Genomic DNA, 19,658 nt, shown 5'->3' with positions numbered 1-19,658 from the left:
ATTACCGGGGAAGTCACACCCTCAACGGACTCTGTCGAACCGGATCGCTCTAGCGACCTTGGTCAGGTGTAACCGAATGGAATTGCCAAAGTCCGTCGGTCCAAATGACAACTCACAGCCCAATCGGCTTACTGGTTCTCAAGCACGAACCATGCTGGGTCAACAATAGAAAGCACAACAACGAGCTGGTACATTGAACAATTGGGGGTTTATTTGTAATGGGGCAGGGGGGCACAAAAAGAGCAGAGTTAAACCGACTATCAGAAATGCAATTTACAATGTACAAGGCACTTAAACAATTGCTACTTATTGACTGGGTCCACACACACACACACACACACACACACACACACACACACTCAAAAGAAATGGGGCCAGTTGGGCACCTTTCTGCTTCGTGCGGTCTGGTCGAGATGAGCTGGTTCGGGTGGGGGGGTGGGGGGACTCGAACCCACAACTTCATCGCCGCACCAAGCACCAGGATTGCGCTCTCCAACCAGCCACGCACTAACGAACCAAGACCAAGGAGAAGACCAGAGATTTTGTAATCTAAGTTATATTATTAACCTTACTTTCATGTTATGAGTTAAACAAATGTTCTATAAAACTCAATTTTGTCAAAATTTTGGAAATTATTCTTGTGTTCATTGAGATATTGATTAAAATCTTACTTTTCAAAGGGGGTGCATTCATTTATGCTGAACACTGTATATGTATGTCTGTATATGTATATATATATATATATATATATATATATATATATATATATATATATATATATATATATATATATGTATATATATACATACATATATATATACATATATATACACATATATACATACATACAATGTGTGTTTGTGTGTGTGTGTGTGTGTGTGTGTGTGTGTGTGTGTGTGTGTGTGTGTGTGTGTGTGTGTGTGTGTGTGTGTGTGTGTGTGTGTGTGTGTGTGTCAGTGTGTCTCCTCCATAACTCCAAAACGATAAAACCTAGCAGCCTGAAACTTTGCGTGCATACTAAGACAACTCCAACGAAGTGCATGACTGAAATGTGGGTGTTTACATTAATTAAATCACCCCTTTTGAAGATACTTAACAGCTTTTTAAAATTGTATCCTTCATCAGGCGATTCTCAGCCACCTCGCTCTCTGGGGACTGAAGGCGTTTCCTGGTAACCTCGCTGGGGTCTGAAGCCGCCATGTTTTTTGGCCTGCTCAACCATATCTTGACTTGGAAAAGACCGCAACGATTTCTTAACGATAGTTTTTTTTCTCACTTTCCTCACTCGTATTATTCATTCAAGTGTCATTGAAGGCCTGTTCATCATTGTTACGAATCGCTGTATTAATCGCTTTTGTAAGTAATATTGTTTTCAAATTCGGTACTTTGAGCGATTTCAATGCATTATATGATATGGTTTTCCACGATCTACTCTCATGGACGAATTAAAGTATATCATCGAAATATCATTTCGGTTTTGAGGATCGGATATCACCCGACCTAAATAAGTGTCGAAATCTGTTGTGAAATCATATAATTTAAAGAAATAACTTGTCTTGTAACTAAGCTGATATACCTACTTACTTTGAGCAAGTCAGCCTATGTTCCCTCCTTCTCCATAGATGCACAAGAAAATGTGAAATTTAAAGCATTAAACTTATCTTTTCATACTGTTTGGAGAATTATATTGAGTGAACAAAAAATTTAGGAACCTGACAAAATTAACCAGCTTCATTGAGCTATATGATTTAATGCATTCACTGCTGGACCTCGCTCTCTTTTCCCCCAGAAGAACTGCTATCTATAGCGTCTGCCCGATCTCTCTTTTTAGCTCTCATAAGAGCCTCAACAAGATATACAAAAAACAAACTATTTTTGGAGGATTCGCAAGGTGCTCTACAGGGAATCAAAGCAAATATGATAAAAAACGGATGTTAAAAAAAGTTGTAACATTTGTGCAGATCCCGAAACCGATGTACCAAGTGACACGTGCACAGATGAGCTTGCAAAATGGTGGATTTTTTGCCATGTTTATATCACGAGCGATTGATCTTTAAGTTGTCTCCATGTAATGGTTGTTCTGCATTAAGCAGCAACCTTTTTGTGGATGAAGTCATTTTATTTCTTTAATTCATTTTATTTCATTAACTGCTGCCTGCATGGTGAAGACAGGCTTTAAAGTTAAATAGATTCTTTATGGTATGCAGTGACAGCTTGGCCAACCGTTCCTTATCAACCATTTAATTGGAGTGCTTGCATGAATGCTTAAGCCACTTACCAAACACCTTGCAGTCGATAGCGGTGCCGCACTGCATCCTACTGAGAAGTCAACATAAAGAATGCCAAGAGATGCAATGTGGAGCAAATGAGAGCCTACAATTCAAAAGGCTTAGCCACAGGTCACCAGACTCATCAGTCGAGAAAATGATTGCACAATCCGTCAAACAAAACAAGCCTCATCAAGTTCATAGTCGACAAATGGAAGAAGCCAGAACACAAAAGGCAGGCGACATAATAAGATTCTTTATGCCACATGTGAGGAGCACTGCTTTGAGTTTGATGAAATATGACTGGCAAGAGATCAGTGAGATAAATTCTACTCACGAGGTGGGCACACGTGTTCCGCTCCGTGCAGCTTGCAAAGGGTACAAAAGCAGCAAATTTCACTGCAGAAAATATGGAGATCCTTGTTCTCGCAACCTTGCCTTTGATGATGAAACTCTATGTCTGCTCTTCCAGAATATTTATGCCAATAATGTAGCAAGCAACATTGGCACTGCCATATGTAAAGTATTTATTGGTCTTCATGCATTTAAAAGATGCATTTCATTCAGTGCATTTGCAGGCAAAGGAAAGATAGGAGCACTGAAACAAATATAAGAAAGAGGAGGCGTACCAACAGTGTCTTGTTGAGCTTGGGCAATTGCGGAAGCCTTCACCAGAACTCTGGAAAAATCGAAGTCTTCACATGCCATCTATGTCTCCAAGGGAACACTGTTGGAAGTCAATGAATGCCAGTACCAGCTCTTTTGTGCCAAGAGAGGTGGCGTGAACTCGACACAGCTGCCCCCATGTATGGATTGTTTATTTCTGCATGACCAGCATGTAAACTATCAAGCCAGGATCTTGAAGTGCTCTTTCCATTGGAGATTTGAAGTACCCAAACCCACATTTTCTGGCTCGACCATGGATGAGGACGAAAATCTTGAGATCCAGAGGACGACTGGACCACCAGTGCCTTCAGCAGTGTTGAAGCTTATGGAATGATTGCTCCCTTTCCTGTAATGCCAAGAGCTGCCCATGTATTGCCCATGTACTGCCCTTAAATGCACACAGATGTGTTTGTTGTAAACCTGCACTAACTCGATGGTCGAGACAGAGGAAAACAACACCATACCAGATCAAGAGCATGTTGATGATGATTATGATGATGACTATTCTTTTGTGTAAACACAGTATATCACAGGGTTTTATATGATTGTCAGTTCACATTGATGTTCTTAAAAGACGGCATCAGTATCAGTTTATTGATCCATTTTGGGGGGGGATATAAACTACAAATAATTCATTTCTGTGATGTCATCATTTGATGCAATGAGTTTTTGTATACATTTTTCAATTGTGAAATAACTCAATGAAAAGTGTGGAAAGTTTCTGCTCCAGAAAATAGATTTAATAAAAAGTTAACTTGACGATATCTCACCACAAGGTTTTACACATATAGGGAATGAAGGTACGGTTCAGAAGGTGTGCGTTAGCTATCCTTTAGCTACTGATAAGAAACTGTTATCACATATAGATAACATCTCATGATATCGCTCTTTAAAAAATAAAAACTCTGATAGAATTTGCCACCTCAGGTGGCATCAGTTTCGTTCTTGGCCTTCGGACTTGAGACAGGCAAAACTTTGATTGAAAATTCCTCACTCAATTACTGTGTCCTTATGATGCCATCACAGCATCAAAATAAATTATATTTACTTTATTCAGCAGCAGAGGACTCGTGGATGAAGTTTACAATATTTCAGTGGTGTAACCACAGGAATAATGAAAATATCTGAGTGACCGTACCCTCCCTCACCTCTACCCCACCCACCCCCACCCCAACCCCCACCCCTTTCACGATCAAAATAAAGACCAATTATTGCACCGTTGTCCCAAGAAGGAAGCCAGACATTACAATACACATACACCCCACAAATCCACACATATGTATATATATATATATATATATATATATATATATATATATATATATATATATATATATATATATATATATATATATATATATATATATATATATATATATATACACACACACACAGGGTGTCCCAAAAAACTGTACTCACTCAATGAGTTATGAGGAGCCAAAATGTGAGTACATTTTTTTGGGACACCATATATATATATATATATATATATATATATATATATATATATATATATATATATATATATATATATATATATATATATATATATATATACACACACACACAGATAAATTACTAGTTACAAAAGCTATTTTATTTGAAGTTATAACCTTCGCTTATAAGCAATTTACTGATTTACCAACTGCCCGGATCATCAGCTGGGCACCGTTATTCATCGAGGTTTCGATCCTTTCAGCCCAGAATCTCTCCAAATGGTGAATCCACAACCCCGGTCGTTGGTACACATCAGTAGATTACTCATCATTGGACACATAACCGCAAAGTTGTGTCCAGACAGTCAGTCAACACAGCAATGTAATATGCTTCTTCAAACTTATTTAATTATTACTTTTATTTCATATTGTTACCCTCATAACAAAAGTGCCTGTCATTTTTTTCCACTTTGGAGAAAAACACAAAAAGCTGCAACAATTCTTCATCAACGGATATTTATTCACTATTTCTTGTGCACAGAGTTGTTAATGGAAGCTGAATGAAACACAAATCTTGCTACTCGTTATTATCCCCCGCCAACCAACGAAGTTGGCGGGAGATATAGAAATGGGTTCCGTCCGTCCGTCCGTCACATTTCGTTTCTGGAGCTTAACTACAAATCCCCTCAATATATATTTACGAAATTTGGTACACATATCAAGCAAGTGGTGAACTGCCAGTGCCTTTTGATATTTAGAGATTTCCCCCAAAAAAATTTCTCTCACTTTCCATGGAAACAAGTTGGGTATTAAGTAATAATTGAGGTTAACCTTTGTTTCCAGAGCATAGTTGCAAAACGATTAACTATTTCTTTATGAAATTTGGTACACACATCAATAATACATTGAACTGGTGCCTTTTGCTACTTGTCCTCATTTACTATGGCGAGGGATATCGAAGACTCTGTCTTCAACGGATGCTAGTTATGATTGTCATGGCTACAGATGACTTGGGCAGAAAATCTCAAAAACTGGAAAAATTGATGGGCACTTTTGTGATGAGGGTAACAATATATTACTACATATGAATAACTTTAATCATACACCACCTTATATGATATATTTAGTGATAAACACTTTACTTTGTAGACATGTCCATTACACAGTACCTTCATCTAACCATCGACTCAAACTCTCATTCAAATATTCAAACTGTCATTAATAACTAATTCTAATATGCTGCACTGCGTATCTTAGCAACCACCAATAAATTATATTAATGCTTATTTATATGGTATTTCATAAATAGTATTTATTTATTTTATTTTATTTATTTCAGAAATAGTATCAATGCCTAACTTTCTTAATAAAACCTCTTCATAAAACTTTTTACAAACCACACCAAAGTTATTCACACTTTTATCCGTTGGAACTATTATGTAGCTATTATGGAGCTCCTGAATGTCTTTATGAACACTCCGCTTGTTCAACACTGGTTTAGACTTACCCAGTGAAAGCAAGCCCCGTCTCCTAAAATACTCAATCCTGTTATCCAGGACATCCACAACTCTGTTAAACCGTGCAGTAAAACTGTTTACAGATAACTTAAACTTAGTGCACATTTTGTTTGCAAAATTAGAGATAGAATCCACAATTGAATATCTAATGCAGCTCCAAGGTTGAGTTACTGGTTCCCTATATTTAGCTCCCATTTTCATCAGATCCCTAATTTCACTATTACGAATTATATTCAAATCCTCAGAAACTACATGTCCACCAGGACCAAATAAAAAAGGTGAAGACGAACATGCACGGTCAGTTTCCAAAATGTCCTTTACCATCTCTATACTTCGAGTTTTAAGAAATATACTGTAATTGAATAAGGATTGTCCTATGGTGTTGGTAAAAGTGAAATAACCCTTCAATGGGGTTTGCTCCCTAACTTTATTTGGTAATAAACTCTTTACACTGGTATCCCTAAAAATAGAATGAAGGCGAAGCCGATCTACCTGCTTACTGGAAAAAAATCACAAACTAAGAACTTGTGGATCCTATCAACTTTGGGAGTATCAAAAACGAGCACATGTCATGAACCTGCTAAACTCTGAAGAATATTAGCTTAGACTTGTTTGGAACATGACCTCAAAATAACATAAAATACCCTTAATTAACATGTTTGTGCATAGTATTTGTGCTATGGATTTTCATGAATTAAAGAGTGATTAAGAACATGAAATAAAGTATTATTTTCTTGAGTTAAGATCATGAAACTTACCTTGAACAACAATGATGATAAACATAATGCGATGGCAATGGTGATGATGGTGTTGGAGGGTTTGATGGAGTTATTGTTTTGACAGCTCTTGTTAATTCGATGAATAAATGTGGAAAAGTGTTCGCCAACCCACAATTATTCGAGCGTATTGACTGCTATTCGCAAACCTTGCCTCAATAAATTCATTGTGATAGAACTAATCCATGAAGGGGAAAGCCATGAACGTCAAGACTCTCCTGTATTCACTTCCTTCTTCATTTGTTGTTGAATTTTCCCGAATTTCGAAGCATTTTTTTTTAAGCTTATAGAAATACATTTCACTTTTTGCCCTCGCTAGAGGAGAGGGTGTTGCATTTGGTTCCGTTTGTCTGTCTGTCTGTTTGTTTGTTACTTGTGAAAATCAAAGATTTTTCAAGTATATATTGGTTGGTCTTGTGCGTTATTGTGTCTGTCTGTATGTCAGTTGCCTACAGGTCACAATTTTAAACTGATCTTCACAAAACTTCAACACATAGAAGAGTTCATCATAAGCAAGAAGCCTATTGTTTTTGAGGTCAAAATTTAACATAGGCCAAAGGTCAACAACTTTAACAAATTTCTAAAATCCTGAATTTTCATCTGATTGACGAGAAACTTGAAAAGGATTTGCATATCAGGTCACTGAGTTCAATCACCAATTATTTTTGAGGTCAACATCGTCAAAAGGGTCAATATAGGTCAAATGGTCAAAAACTTAGGTGAGATTTTTAAAATCCTCAATTTTCATCAGTTTGACTTAAAATTTGAAGAAGATTTATATTTCAGGACACTGAATTCAACCAGCCAATTATTTTTGAGTTCAACATCGACCAAAAAGTCAGCATAGGCCAAAGGTCAACAATTTATGTGGCATTTATAAAATTATCAATTTTCATCCCATTGACTTGAAATTTGAAGAACATTTGCATATCAGGTCACTGAATTCAACGAACAAGTATTTTTGAGGTCAACCTATGCCAAAAGGTCAACATAGACCAAAAGTCGACATAGGCCAAAAAGTTTACAGGACAAATTTCCAAAATTGTCAATTTTCATCCGATTGACTTGAAGTGTGAAGAGTGTTTTTGTATTTGGTCATTGAATGCAACCACCAATTATTTTTAAGGTCAAATTTGTTTTTTGGATTTCGCAAGTATTGTGCTCTGCATGATATCTTGTTTGTTTATCTGTCTGTCTGTCTGTGTGCAGGATATCTCAAAAAGTTGTGCACAGATCTGGATGAAATTTTGTGTGCAGGATGGGTGTGTGATGAGGATGAACTGATTAGATTTTGGTGAAGATCCAAATCCGGATCTGGATACGAGAATTATTTTATTTTTAAAGTTTTCAATTTTAAAGATTCTTCACCATCAAGAGATAGGGCCAAAAACGAAATACAGTATGATATTTCAAAAATGTATTGGGCCCAATGTGTTCTCGTGGATCAGGCATTGCGTGGTGGAGGTATGCACTCTACCGAGTGCCCTTCTTGTTTAGGTATGTATCCATCTATACTAATAAATATCGGTGTGTCTCAGTGTGTCATCTCTATAACACCAAAACCATGAAACCTAGCAGCCTGAAACTTTGCAGGAATACTGAGGGAACTCCAAGGAAGTGCATGAGTGAAAATTGGATGTTTGGGTTAATTAAAACACCCCTTTTGAAGATAATTAATGGCCTTATTTCATTATATCCTTCCTCAGGTGATCCTCGGCCACCTCGCTCGACATGGGGTCTTAAGGTGTTTCCTGGGTTACCTCGCTAGGGTCTGAAGCCACCATGTTTTTGGCATGCTCAACCACACCTTCACTTGGAAGAGCCCACTATTTTTTCTTCACAATAATTTATTTTTCACTCTTCTCACTCATATTATCAAATGCATGTTCATCATAGCTACAAATCACTGGGTATATTGCAATGCTTATAAACACCCGGAGATGTTGGCGTTCTTGGCTTTATTTCATTTCTGCCCATGTCATAACCTCAAAAATCTCTTAAATTTCAAAATTTGAGCTCCTGAATTGAAATCAGCAGCAGTTCCGACTCCTAAAAAGTGTTCGTCAAATTCGGACATTTATTGGGTGTTTCCAGGTGCATAGTTTCATCGACGGCAACTTGTAATCCCTTGCCAAGCCAGGTGCTCCATTTGAGTGCTTGCTTGAGTGCTTAACTCACTTACCGAGCACCCTGCAGTCGATCGTGGTACAGTTGCTGTCCTGATCGGGATGTACAGTCGACAGTTACTACAAGGTAGAGGTTCATATACAGTGCACATGGACGTGGTACATTTAGCTAGATATGGATCTGTTGGGACTATGTGTGGTTGTGTGGACATGCCATGCCTATTACGGGTACTGTGGTGGCAAAATTTCATCCCGCATCTTATGGAGGTTTTTCAGGTTTTCCTTTGGCCTCGCGACTAGTTCTAAAACATTTGATTATTGGGTTTGCTTCACAAAGGTTATATGCTTCTCTTTGTGAGTTTCAAAGCAAAGTATATTTAAAAACTCCTAATTTCTGAGCCGTTTGCCATATTGACGTGTTTTCTAAATTACCGAGCCAGTTGTTTTTTCCACCCATCATACGCAGCTGTTTATAAAGATTAATGTTTGTGCACATCTCCCTGAAACATTTATGTGAATGCAACATTGTTTTTCAGTGAAAGCGACTCAATGTTTTTGGAGTGTATGCAGTATGTACTGTGGTCAGTAATCATACTGAATCCAAACTGCCGATTCCCGAAAAAAAATTGCCGATATCGACCAATCACGTGTGTGTGTGTGTGTGTGTGTGTGTATGTGTGTGTGTGTGTGTGTGTGTGTGTGTGTGTGTGTGTGTGTGTGTGTGTGTGTGTGTGTGTGCGTGCGCGCGCGTGTGTGCGTGCGCGCGCGTGTGTGCGTGCGCGCGCGTGCGTGCGCAGGTTTTTTTCTTTTTTCTTCATAAAACATCACAGTCTCTCTGCCTGCAAACTCCCCAACACTCACCCCTCTCTCTCTTTGTCCCATCCTTGCTCTACAACCTCCCAATACAGTGCAGCACCCTCCATCCCCTTCCTCTATCTCTCTGTCTCTGACTCCGGACGTATCTGGATGGTTCTGGGTGGTGTTTGTCTCTGTATATGTCCAGACGGGATTCATCTCCAGACATGTCTGGATGGGATTTATCTCTGGACGTGTCTGGAGGTATTTATCTCCGGACGTGTCTGGGTGGTATTTATCTCCAGACGTGTCCGGATGGGAGTTTTCCTCCGGACGAATCTGGTCGGTGTTAGTCTCCAGACGCGTCCACGCGGTATTCATCTCCGGATTGTGTTTATCTCCGGACATGTCCGGGAAGTCTTTTTTTTATCTGGGCGGTCTTTATAGTATGACCGGAAGAAAATGGGTTTCAGACTTTTTTTTTTGTTTTCATCTTTACTCTTATTCTATCCAGAAGTATTTTAATAAGACAGTATGAATCATAATTAATGCTTCACTGTACATCTGCCTTCCCTTCCTCTCACTTCTCTCTGCCATCCCTTCCCCACCCTTCTCCACTCTCCCTCCCGTCTCACTCCCGCTCCCTCCGCTCTCTCTTTTCACCTCTACCTCCTCACTCTCCCCCCTCTCTTTCTCTCCCCCACTCCTCTCTCCCTCCTATTGTTGTGGGGCCGAGTTTCGGTGGGGAGCACGACCACTAGGTGGAGCAGTAGAGTCGGCTCTACCGAACACCCGGAATCTAGATTGTGCTCCTCGGAGAACTCCGAAAGGCATGGGTCCCTTGCGGGACCGTAAATCGCCAATAATTCGGCCACGTGGAATAGGGTCGACTGCCAATTTCAATTTACCTAAATATCCACACGGGAAAGCTTCCGGGGAATTCACACCCTCGGCAGGCCTCGAGCGGAACGAACCGTTTTCGTGCTCGAACCGTGCGTAGCCCGAGCGGATAGTTACCAAGACCCGTTGGTCCAAATGCACAATTTGCCGCTTCCCAATTTCCCAACACGCACCATGCTAAGCCAATGAAATAAATGACAGGGAACGAGCTGGTACATTTAACAAAATGGATATTTATTTACAATAGGCAGGGAGGGGAACACAGAGGAGCAGACTTATCCGACTATAAGAAATGCAAATTTACACACAAGCACTGATACAGTTGCTACTTAAAGATGGGCCCACACACAGATACACACACACACACACACACACACACACACACACACACACACACACACACACACACACACACACACACACACACACACACACACAGAAATGGACCCCGTCGGGTCTTTATTGAAGGCTTCCAGCTGGAGGACAGGTGAGCTGGAGACCAGAGCCTGTGCTTGGACCTGTCCACCTCGTGTGGTCTTCGACGATCCGGCTCGGCGGGACTCGAACCCGCAACATGATGCCGCTCCAAGCACCAGGTACCGCACTCTCCAACCGGCCATGTACCAATCGACCAAGACCAAGGAGAAGATCAGAGACGATGATGACCCAGCAACGACGACGACGACGACCACCACGACCACAACCACCACGACTCCGACCACGACCCTCTACGACCACCCAGCCTGGCGTTTCTTTTTATTCCTTTTTCCTCCGGGGTGAGCAAATCGCCGTCTGAGACACTCTCCACCCTCATTGGACGCGGCGTCATGGGAAAGTCACTCTCTGTGGCAATCTCAATCCCATTGGCCGGGGTGCCATGGGAAAGTCGCTCTTTGTGTCAATCTCAATGCCATTGGCTGGGGTGCCGTGACTAGGTCGCTCTCTGTGGCAATCTTAATCCCATTGGCTGGGGTGCCGTGGGAAGGTCGCTTTCTGTGGCGTGATTGGACAAGGGGCACGCCCCTGCCTTCCTGGGCGGAGTCCCGGTCTGAGGCGATGGAAATCTCCGCCCACGTACGTGGCTGAACGAACATGGGCCATGGCGTCGATGTGTGAAGTGAAGTGAAGTAGGTTTGTTGTAAACAAAACTCTGCAGCGCACACATGTAATTCCCGTTAGACACAAGTAGGGGACCCTAACTATAAACACACACTTACCGATATTACTGACCTATAAGGACCTGAATGTTGAGTGCACTAAGCTTCCAAATTCGTCACACTATTCCCCCCCATATTTTGCAACTAAAACACAATTTGCAAATTAGTTAATTTTGACCAATGCATTATTACTCTGGTTCGTCCATTGAGGCAGCAACTGTCATTGTGGGTGACATCATTTTTTGACTGTGCGTTATTTAAAACATAACTTCTTCCTTTTTTTTGTCATGAAACTGAATCGTATAACGTGAGTGCTATAATGTCATCACAACTGCGTACACAGCTTTTGTGTAATTTTTGTCATGAAACTGAATCGTATAAAGTGAGTGCTTTAGTGTCATCACAACTGGGTACACAGCTTTTGTGTAACTTCTCTGTCCTTTCCTTACAGATATTGCTGCCAACTACTGAGTGTGCATATTGATGAGTGTGTGTCTCTCCTGCTGCAGCAGCTTATGCAATTGCAGGTAGCACAAAGTTTGAGCAACACCACCAATCGCGAGCATTTGTTATCCTTTCAAGACTGAGACACAGACTGCCCAATTCATGCAGGAATGATTGAAACAGGATCATTTTTCATTAAACTTATCGGTGTTAACTTACATATCGATAATTTGATTTGTTGACATTATCAAATCTTCTGACATATTTTGTTTTCACTGAAATTTATTGGTTTTTAGTTGGTTAAAAGCCTTGTGATCAAAATAAATCATCCAAGTGTTACGTTGCCGAGAGTTTACTTGTGCCGAGGTACTGACATAACCATGCAGAATATTACTCTACAACCTTTACAGTGTCTGCATTGAAGGCATGCTTCACGACTTCTCCCTCTACATCCACTGATGCATGTTCATGAACAAATTTATAGACTGGCCTGGCCATTGGTGAAGGCAAATATTTTGGTGTCATTTCTGAACTTCCCAAGCTTTACAAAAATGGCATTTTGGAAGTTTTAATTTATTTTGATTGACAACAGCATCACATGTCTTGTGTATATTTCATTGTGTTAATTTTATTCTGAGGTGCCATATAGTACTGCTATTGTAATTGGATTCAAACTGCCACATGTGTATTACGTCCCCATGTCGTCAAACAGGCCTTACCATCATTTTGACGACGAGATTTTTCCCTCATCTGTTGAGACGCCAGTTCAGGGATAAGTAGTCCTTTGTGCCATGTTTACGGATAAGGCATTTAGGGATGCTTACGGACTACCAATTTTTCGCAGTAATTATCGCAACATCGATAATTTTGTTCTCTTGCTTCGATTAAAAAAAAAAAATTTTCTCTTTTAAAATAATTGTTTCTCCAATCGAAGCAGAACTATTTAGTGCAGAGCAGAGCTTCGTTGGGATATTTGTCTCGGTGACCCCTTTCAGACACCGGGGCAGTTGTATTAAGCTATTCCTCCAGGGGAAACCTAATATATTAAAGGAGGTCGCTCGGGTAGACTATTAAAGTTTATCTGCAAATGTACACGTACACACATGTACATGTACGCTTTTACACAGGCACACAGCTGATTACAATAGCCTCTCTCTCTCTAATAAACCTAACACATGGACTGTGAAACAAGCAGCAGCAGCAACAGCAGCACAAGCTAATAGCCTAATACTAATCTCTTCTACTTGAAGCGATGCACAGAACTTCAGCCCATATCATGCTTTGAAGTAATTTCATGGTTTTTCCCAATGAAACTTTAAACATGCAGGCAAAAAAAATACACATCGCTATGCAATCTCGCCACGTGGCCCTTTGGGAGACAGTTGCAATGATTTATATTCTTTAATAATAATAATCTGCAAATTCCTCTTCCCTCCTCCCCATGGCACCCCCCTCCCACCCTCCTCACAAATAATACTTCAAAGTTTTGTGTTACAGCATGCAGAGATTATGATCTGTAATTCACCAAAATGTCTCCAAACTTAAGTTTTGGCAATAAGTACTCGTTAAACTCTGTGAAAGGTCATTCTATTCAATTGCTCCTTTCCATCCGTGTTAGTCCAGGAGGCCAGAATGTTTATTCAAGTGAAAAGCGCCAGAACGTTTGACCTCATGGGCTGATGGGGTCATCCACCGACGTCACAAAAATGCATTGCTGCCGGGTCTGACCCGTGGCTTTCCCCCCGAAATCACTCAATTAGTGACGCCATTACCGATAAACCTATTTTGCTCAATATCTGGAAAAATATGCATGATAATATAACAAATAAGGTGTCTACACCTATGTTTTCATGGTCAATCATTACACTGACACCCACATTATTGCAGGAACATGTATAGTTTACCGTGTAAATGTTTAGTTCACCCACTCAGTTAGCAACGCCATTGCGGAAAAACCCATTTTCATTAATATCTGAAAAACATTGCATGATAATATCACAAATAAGGTGATACCCATGTTTTTCTGGTGAAATATTACAATGCCAACTCTAGTGCTTGAAAATGTTGAGTTCACCCTGGAAGTTGCCTACTGGAGTCATACCATCTCTGTCTTTTGTTACAATGTGGCAAATAATGTGGCATTGGTCTCTGTCCCTTTTTGTTATTTCCAGATCATGGCAAATGACGCCCCCGCTTGTATAATTTGCAAAGAAAGAGGAGAAAAGAAACGTGCCCTGAAGTGTTTCAATACCAGCAACTGGGAAACAGACAAAAATGCTGCTAGACGGTGAAAGGCAATTCAAAGTGACAAGTTTTCGAACACCTCGGAAGAGATCAGAACAGCTGAGGGCCCAGAAGGCAAATATTACCACTCAGTTTGCCTCAGTCGATTCTGTGCTGTTAATAGAGGAGCACCTCCAAGCACCACCTCAGAAGACCACTCGTTCAAGTTCCAATCATCCTTCTACCAGCACGAGAGGCGTCCTTGGACAGGAATGTCTTTTTTGTGGACAGAGGAGGAAGAGGAAGTTGCAGGAAAATGAACCCCTCAGCCAATGTTTGACCACAGACGGGAGCAAGGCAATCCTTCTTGCTGCTAAGAAAAAGTGTGATACTAGGGGAAGATCTTATTGCAAAGGAAGCCAAATACAACAACACTTGTCGTCGTGACTATGTAAGACTGGATGTGACGGATGAAGAGCAAACGTCGAATCGGAAGATGCACGTTGAAGCCCTCAAAAACTTGTCGATGTTCCTCGAAAATGAAGTCATCAAAAACAAAACTCCCATGTTGGCGTCAGTAATTTTCAATTTGTACAAAGAAGAGTTTCTTGCTCTTTGAGGAACACAGGATGACATTGATAGGTACACTACACAAAGTCTGATATCGAAGATAAAGGAACGATTCCTGGAAATCCTCGTTGACAAACGAACAAACAAATCGGGAAATATTGTATTCCACTCATCACTGACGTCTGCTGAGGAATTTGCTATGCTGACTGATTCCAATGAAAAGATTGAAGAAATCAGGTGTGCTGCTATCGGCATTGCGATCTCTAACAGCTGAGGAGGTAGACGTCCAAGCTGTTACATCCTTTGACTGCATGCTGTATGGCTTCAAAACCTCTGACATTAATGAAGCCAGATACAAGGCGTTCATGTGAATGGGTGGTGGTGATGAAAAGAAGCCCCTTGCCAGAATAAAGAAGATAAACTGTGCCTCTCTTCCCCCGTGTGCCAAGACACTTGGTAATCATATGAAAAGGGCGCACTATGTGGCAAGAATCAGGAAGAGAGCTGATCAGACAAATCCAACTGGTGGGGTGAGTCCGACAGACTATGGATGGAAGTTGTCTCAAAACTGCTTTGAACCAGACTGGTATCCAGGAAGTTCAGTTCCAGAGTCCCTCATAGGCCCACGTGAGGATGATGGGAATGGTGTGGAAGATAATTCAGTAGATGAGGAAGAGTCAGATAATGCTTGGAGTGAGGACAGTGATGAGAGTGACGAAAGTGATAGAGAAGACTTGTAATGCCAAGAGGACATCAAGTTAATTATGTGAACTGCACATTTGCAAGTTTTCCATATATCGTTGTTCGGTCATGGCATCGCTTAATGAGCGGGTGGGCTACAAATTTACATGGTAAACTACACATTTCCCAGTAATAACACAGGTGTCAGGGTAATGATTGACCATAAAAATATCGGTAAAGACACCTTATTTGTGAGATGATCACGCACAGTTTTTCAGATCGTGAGGTTTCGGTAATGGCGTCGCTAATTTAGTGGATGAACCATGCATTTACGTGGTAAACTATACATTTTCTAGCAATATGTATAGCATCAGGGTAATGATTGACCATGACAACATAGGTATGGACACCTTATTCGTGATATTATCATGCATAGTTTGCTAGATATTGAGGAAATTAGGTTTTTTGGTTATGGCGTCACTAATTGAGTGATTTTGGGAGGAAAGCTACGGGTCAGACCCGGCAGCAATGCATTTTGGTGGTGTTGGTGGATGACCCCATCAGCCCATGAGGTCAAACGTTCCGGCGCTTTTCACTTGAATAAACCTTCTGGGTTCCTGGACTATGTTCGTCGTACCTCTCCGCTGTTCCACCTTGAGTTCTGTCCACCAATTGAGCAGGTTAATGTCACTCGTGCTTGCTTCTAAAATGTTATTTTTGATCACATGCATGCACGTGTTTGTGTGTTCGATATTGGAGTTTGGAAATGGAAGCCTGTTGCGTCACTATTTCTTTTTCCCTCTGACTGTATTACCAACTGAATCAAGTCGTTTTGGTCACCTTACACTCGTGCATGTGTCATAACTGCAATAGTGCTCATCCCAGAGCATGAGAACTTTGTTGTCTTCAGAGAGAAGAGCAAGTTTGAAAATTTTGGGCACAGCAATGGGATCTTCAGTTTCTGCTGTTATGTTGCTCCTGCTTATGGAAGATTTGAGGATCAGGCTATTTCCTGTCTCGAACAACTGCACAATGTTAAGACCACAATTGTCAATGACACCTTTGTGGTGACACCACAAAGCGAGGGGCAAATACTGGAGAATGCAATCATTTTGGTGTTCCTCACTCTAAAATTGGCAGTGGATGAAGAAAATTACAAGGCGTAGGTTTAATTGATGCTTTGGTCATGGGGGCACTGGACAGGATGCTAGTGGTCGCCTTTGTCGGAGAAATCTGGGAGCGTAAACCCCAAAATAACATGTTAAGGGAATAGTGTGACGGTTGGCAGCTGAGGCTGCTTGAAGAACCACTGTATCGATGATGCCTTGCGGGCACAGATGAGAGAGAGCTCCAACCGATTCGACAGCATGCTGTCAGGGTGCTGTGATGGGAGGGCCTTGACGATGCCATGGATGCAAAGCAACAGTGGCAATCCAAACTTGTAAAGAGAGGGTGAAACGGTGCAGAAGCACAGGTCTCTTGTACTCAGACCACCCACCACTGATGCAGAATCAAGTCAATCTGACCCAGCCATAGGAAGCTTCACATAAGTACATGTTCAAATGTTTCAGAGCATCACCCCCCTCTCCCCAAGCCAATGTTTGGTGCACGTGTTTGGGCAAAGTTTGGAATAAATTTACAAAATAAATTGCCACATGCTGGCCATCCAAAACTTTCCCTGCTTTCATTAATGTGATATTATTTATATACTTCACCAAACCACATGACACAAGTAAGACATGATGTCACTTAACTAACTACAATACTACATTCATGAAAATAGCCATTTTTGTATGAATATTGTGTATGTTTCCTATCCCGTAATTGTCCTGCGTGTGATACTCAATTAGCCTTGCATCACTGTCGGAAAAAAATTATAATAAACCCTTAAAGCATAACCCAGGCAAAAATGCTACAGTTAGAACTGTAGAGATGAGAGTAGTACTACAGTTGATAGCAGGCCCTACTGCAGTAGTCTGCAGAGAATTACTACAGGAAAGGAATGGGAAAGTTTAGCTTTCCTTAACAATATCTGTTTGTTCACGATTTTAATCAATTAGTTTCATAAATTTATATTTGTGAAGGAGCTGATTTACAAAGAATGTGCACATTGCATTATTGGGAATAGATGTACATCATTTAGAAAAAGTGATTTGTCTTGATGAAATAGCAAATTTTAAAGTTCATTGGAAAAGATAATTTATAGAGATACAGAAATTGTTGAACTGTTGTACTTTTTTTCTGATTTATATTCCTCAGGAAGAGGCGAGTGCAGCTGCAGGCAGAGGAGGAAGGGGTGGTCCTGCAGGAAGTGGAAGGCGCTTGGTTATGGGCCTAAGGGAGGTCACCAAGCATCTGAGGCTGGGAAGGCTTGAAGGCCTGATTATCTCACCCAATTGTGACAGTAGTCAGGGTAAAGGTAAGTGGTTATATGCCCATCACATTTTACACTCATGCATTTGGTCTTCTTTTTTGCTTTTTTCCATGTTTTCTCTATCTATAGCCCTTTCACTCAGAGTTAAATTGGCTTGTACTTCAATACATCGTATTAGCACTTTCAAGGAGTTTTATTTCTTGGTTTCCAGGAAGACTGTCAAAACGATATTAAATCAGACAAGTCTAAAGACGACGATGGTTCACGAGCGGTATTTGACGATGTAGATTGTTTCAGAAGTCAAGGATGAGACAATGTGATAATTTTTGACCAAGTTATAAAAATGATCAACATGATGTGGTACGAGTGACAGGTTATTTGCTGCAAAATGTCGAAAACCCGGTTTCGTTCAACAACTTTAAAAATTTGACCTTTGCATAACCTTTAAAGGTCACAAAACAATGTTGTGGACATTAAAATAAGGAAACAGGATACGTGCTATAGCTTATTGGAGTTAGTTCGTCGAAGAAGGTCGAAAACCCGGTTCGATTCCCACAACTTTGAAAATTTGACCTTTGTGAACTTTAAAGGTCAAATGTCAAGGAGTATGACCTTTGGTGCAAAACTTCCTCTGGAACATTCCAGGAACAATATAATGTCATATAGGCTATATGGCATTTCACACTCCTCGGATTATATTATCCATACCTTGATGAAATCAGAGTAAAAAAACTTGAAGGGGGCGCCACGGGCAAGGAGTTCGAGATAGAGCAAAATGGTTTCAAGACTTTAGGTGAGGAATGACCTCAAGATTATGCATAAAAATATTGTCATTGTAGCTCTCAAAGTTTGGGCGGTCGTATGATTTTTATGTCAAAATTCGCAATTTTCTAAGTTTGTGACCTTGTGACCTTGACCTTGGGACGAAAATGAAAAATCGAGCTCAGTGGGGCTATGCAGGTGCCATTGGGCTAACCAAATACCGAAACCCCTGTCAGATTCGACAAACCCCCGAGGAGAAGATGCAAATTGAAATCGGCTACCCTCTAAAAACACGTTTTTTTGGGCGTGGCTCCGCCCATAATGGGCGCACCACGCCCCTTTTCAGGAAAACACAAGTAGAACATGATATAAACCTCCCACCAAAATTTTATCAGGATCGGATCAAAACCCACGGAGCTATGCTCGGGACAGACAGACAGACAGACAGACAGACACACACCAATAACGAATATAGTGGTCACTTACTTTTTCGTGAACCAATTAGTTTGTCTACCCAGCTCGGTGAATGGGGTGTCAAGCTTATTTTGTGTGTCAGATTGGCTGCATAGTTCAAGGTCGTTTTATGAGATCATCCAAAGCAGAAGTCGGACATATTTTGTCTTGGAAACAAGCCGACCATAGACAGCAATCGCCGTTAACATCTTCAAAACGTGAAAGGTGGATATGACTGTGACAAAGACAGAGTAATTCATATTTAATGGTGTTGACTCATGGTTAAACTTGAATTCTTCAATATCACCATACTCGGAGGATTGTCATTAACAGGTGTACGTGCGCAGTCTGTCATGCACCTTCAGGTGGCAATTTGTTTAACACCTCACAGGCAGAGCTCTTTAAAACATGTCAGGCAGGTAATTGGTGTGGGGATTTCAGTGTATCTGTCCAAGCCATAACATTTTTACCATTTCAGTTTTGGTCATTAAATCTTCAACAAACTTATATT

At 40.7% G+C, this 19,658-nt stretch overlaps 1 protein-coding gene across 3 annotated transcripts in view; it reads left to right on the top strand.

Annotated features, from left to right (window-relative positions):
* Positions 1–19,658, top strand: part of LOC147024609 (uncharacterized) — a 148,145-nt gene that overhangs the window by 125,139 nt on the left and 3,348 nt on the right. For all 3 annotated transcript variants that reach the window (XM_085884668.1, XM_085884667.1, XM_085884666.1), the window contains exons 12-13: positions 12,092–12,167; positions 17,818–17,977. In XM_085884668.1, the coding sequence (XP_085740794.1) occupies positions 12,092–12,167; positions 17,818–17,977 (236 nt within the window). The remainder of the gene's footprint in view (positions 1–12,091; positions 12,168–17,817; positions 17,978–19,658) is intronic.

The sequence above is a fragment of the Eptatretus burgeri genome, chromosome 6, assembly GCF_056783735.1.
Source record: "Eptatretus burgeri isolate ZD-2024b chromosome 6, Ebu_testis_v1, whole genome shotgun sequence".
NCBI lineage: Eukaryota > Metazoa > Chordata > Myxini > Myxiniformes > Myxinidae > Eptatretus > Eptatretus burgeri.
The sequence above is the reverse complement of the archived record's forward strand: the minus strand, read 5'-3'. Positions and strand labels throughout refer to the sequence as shown.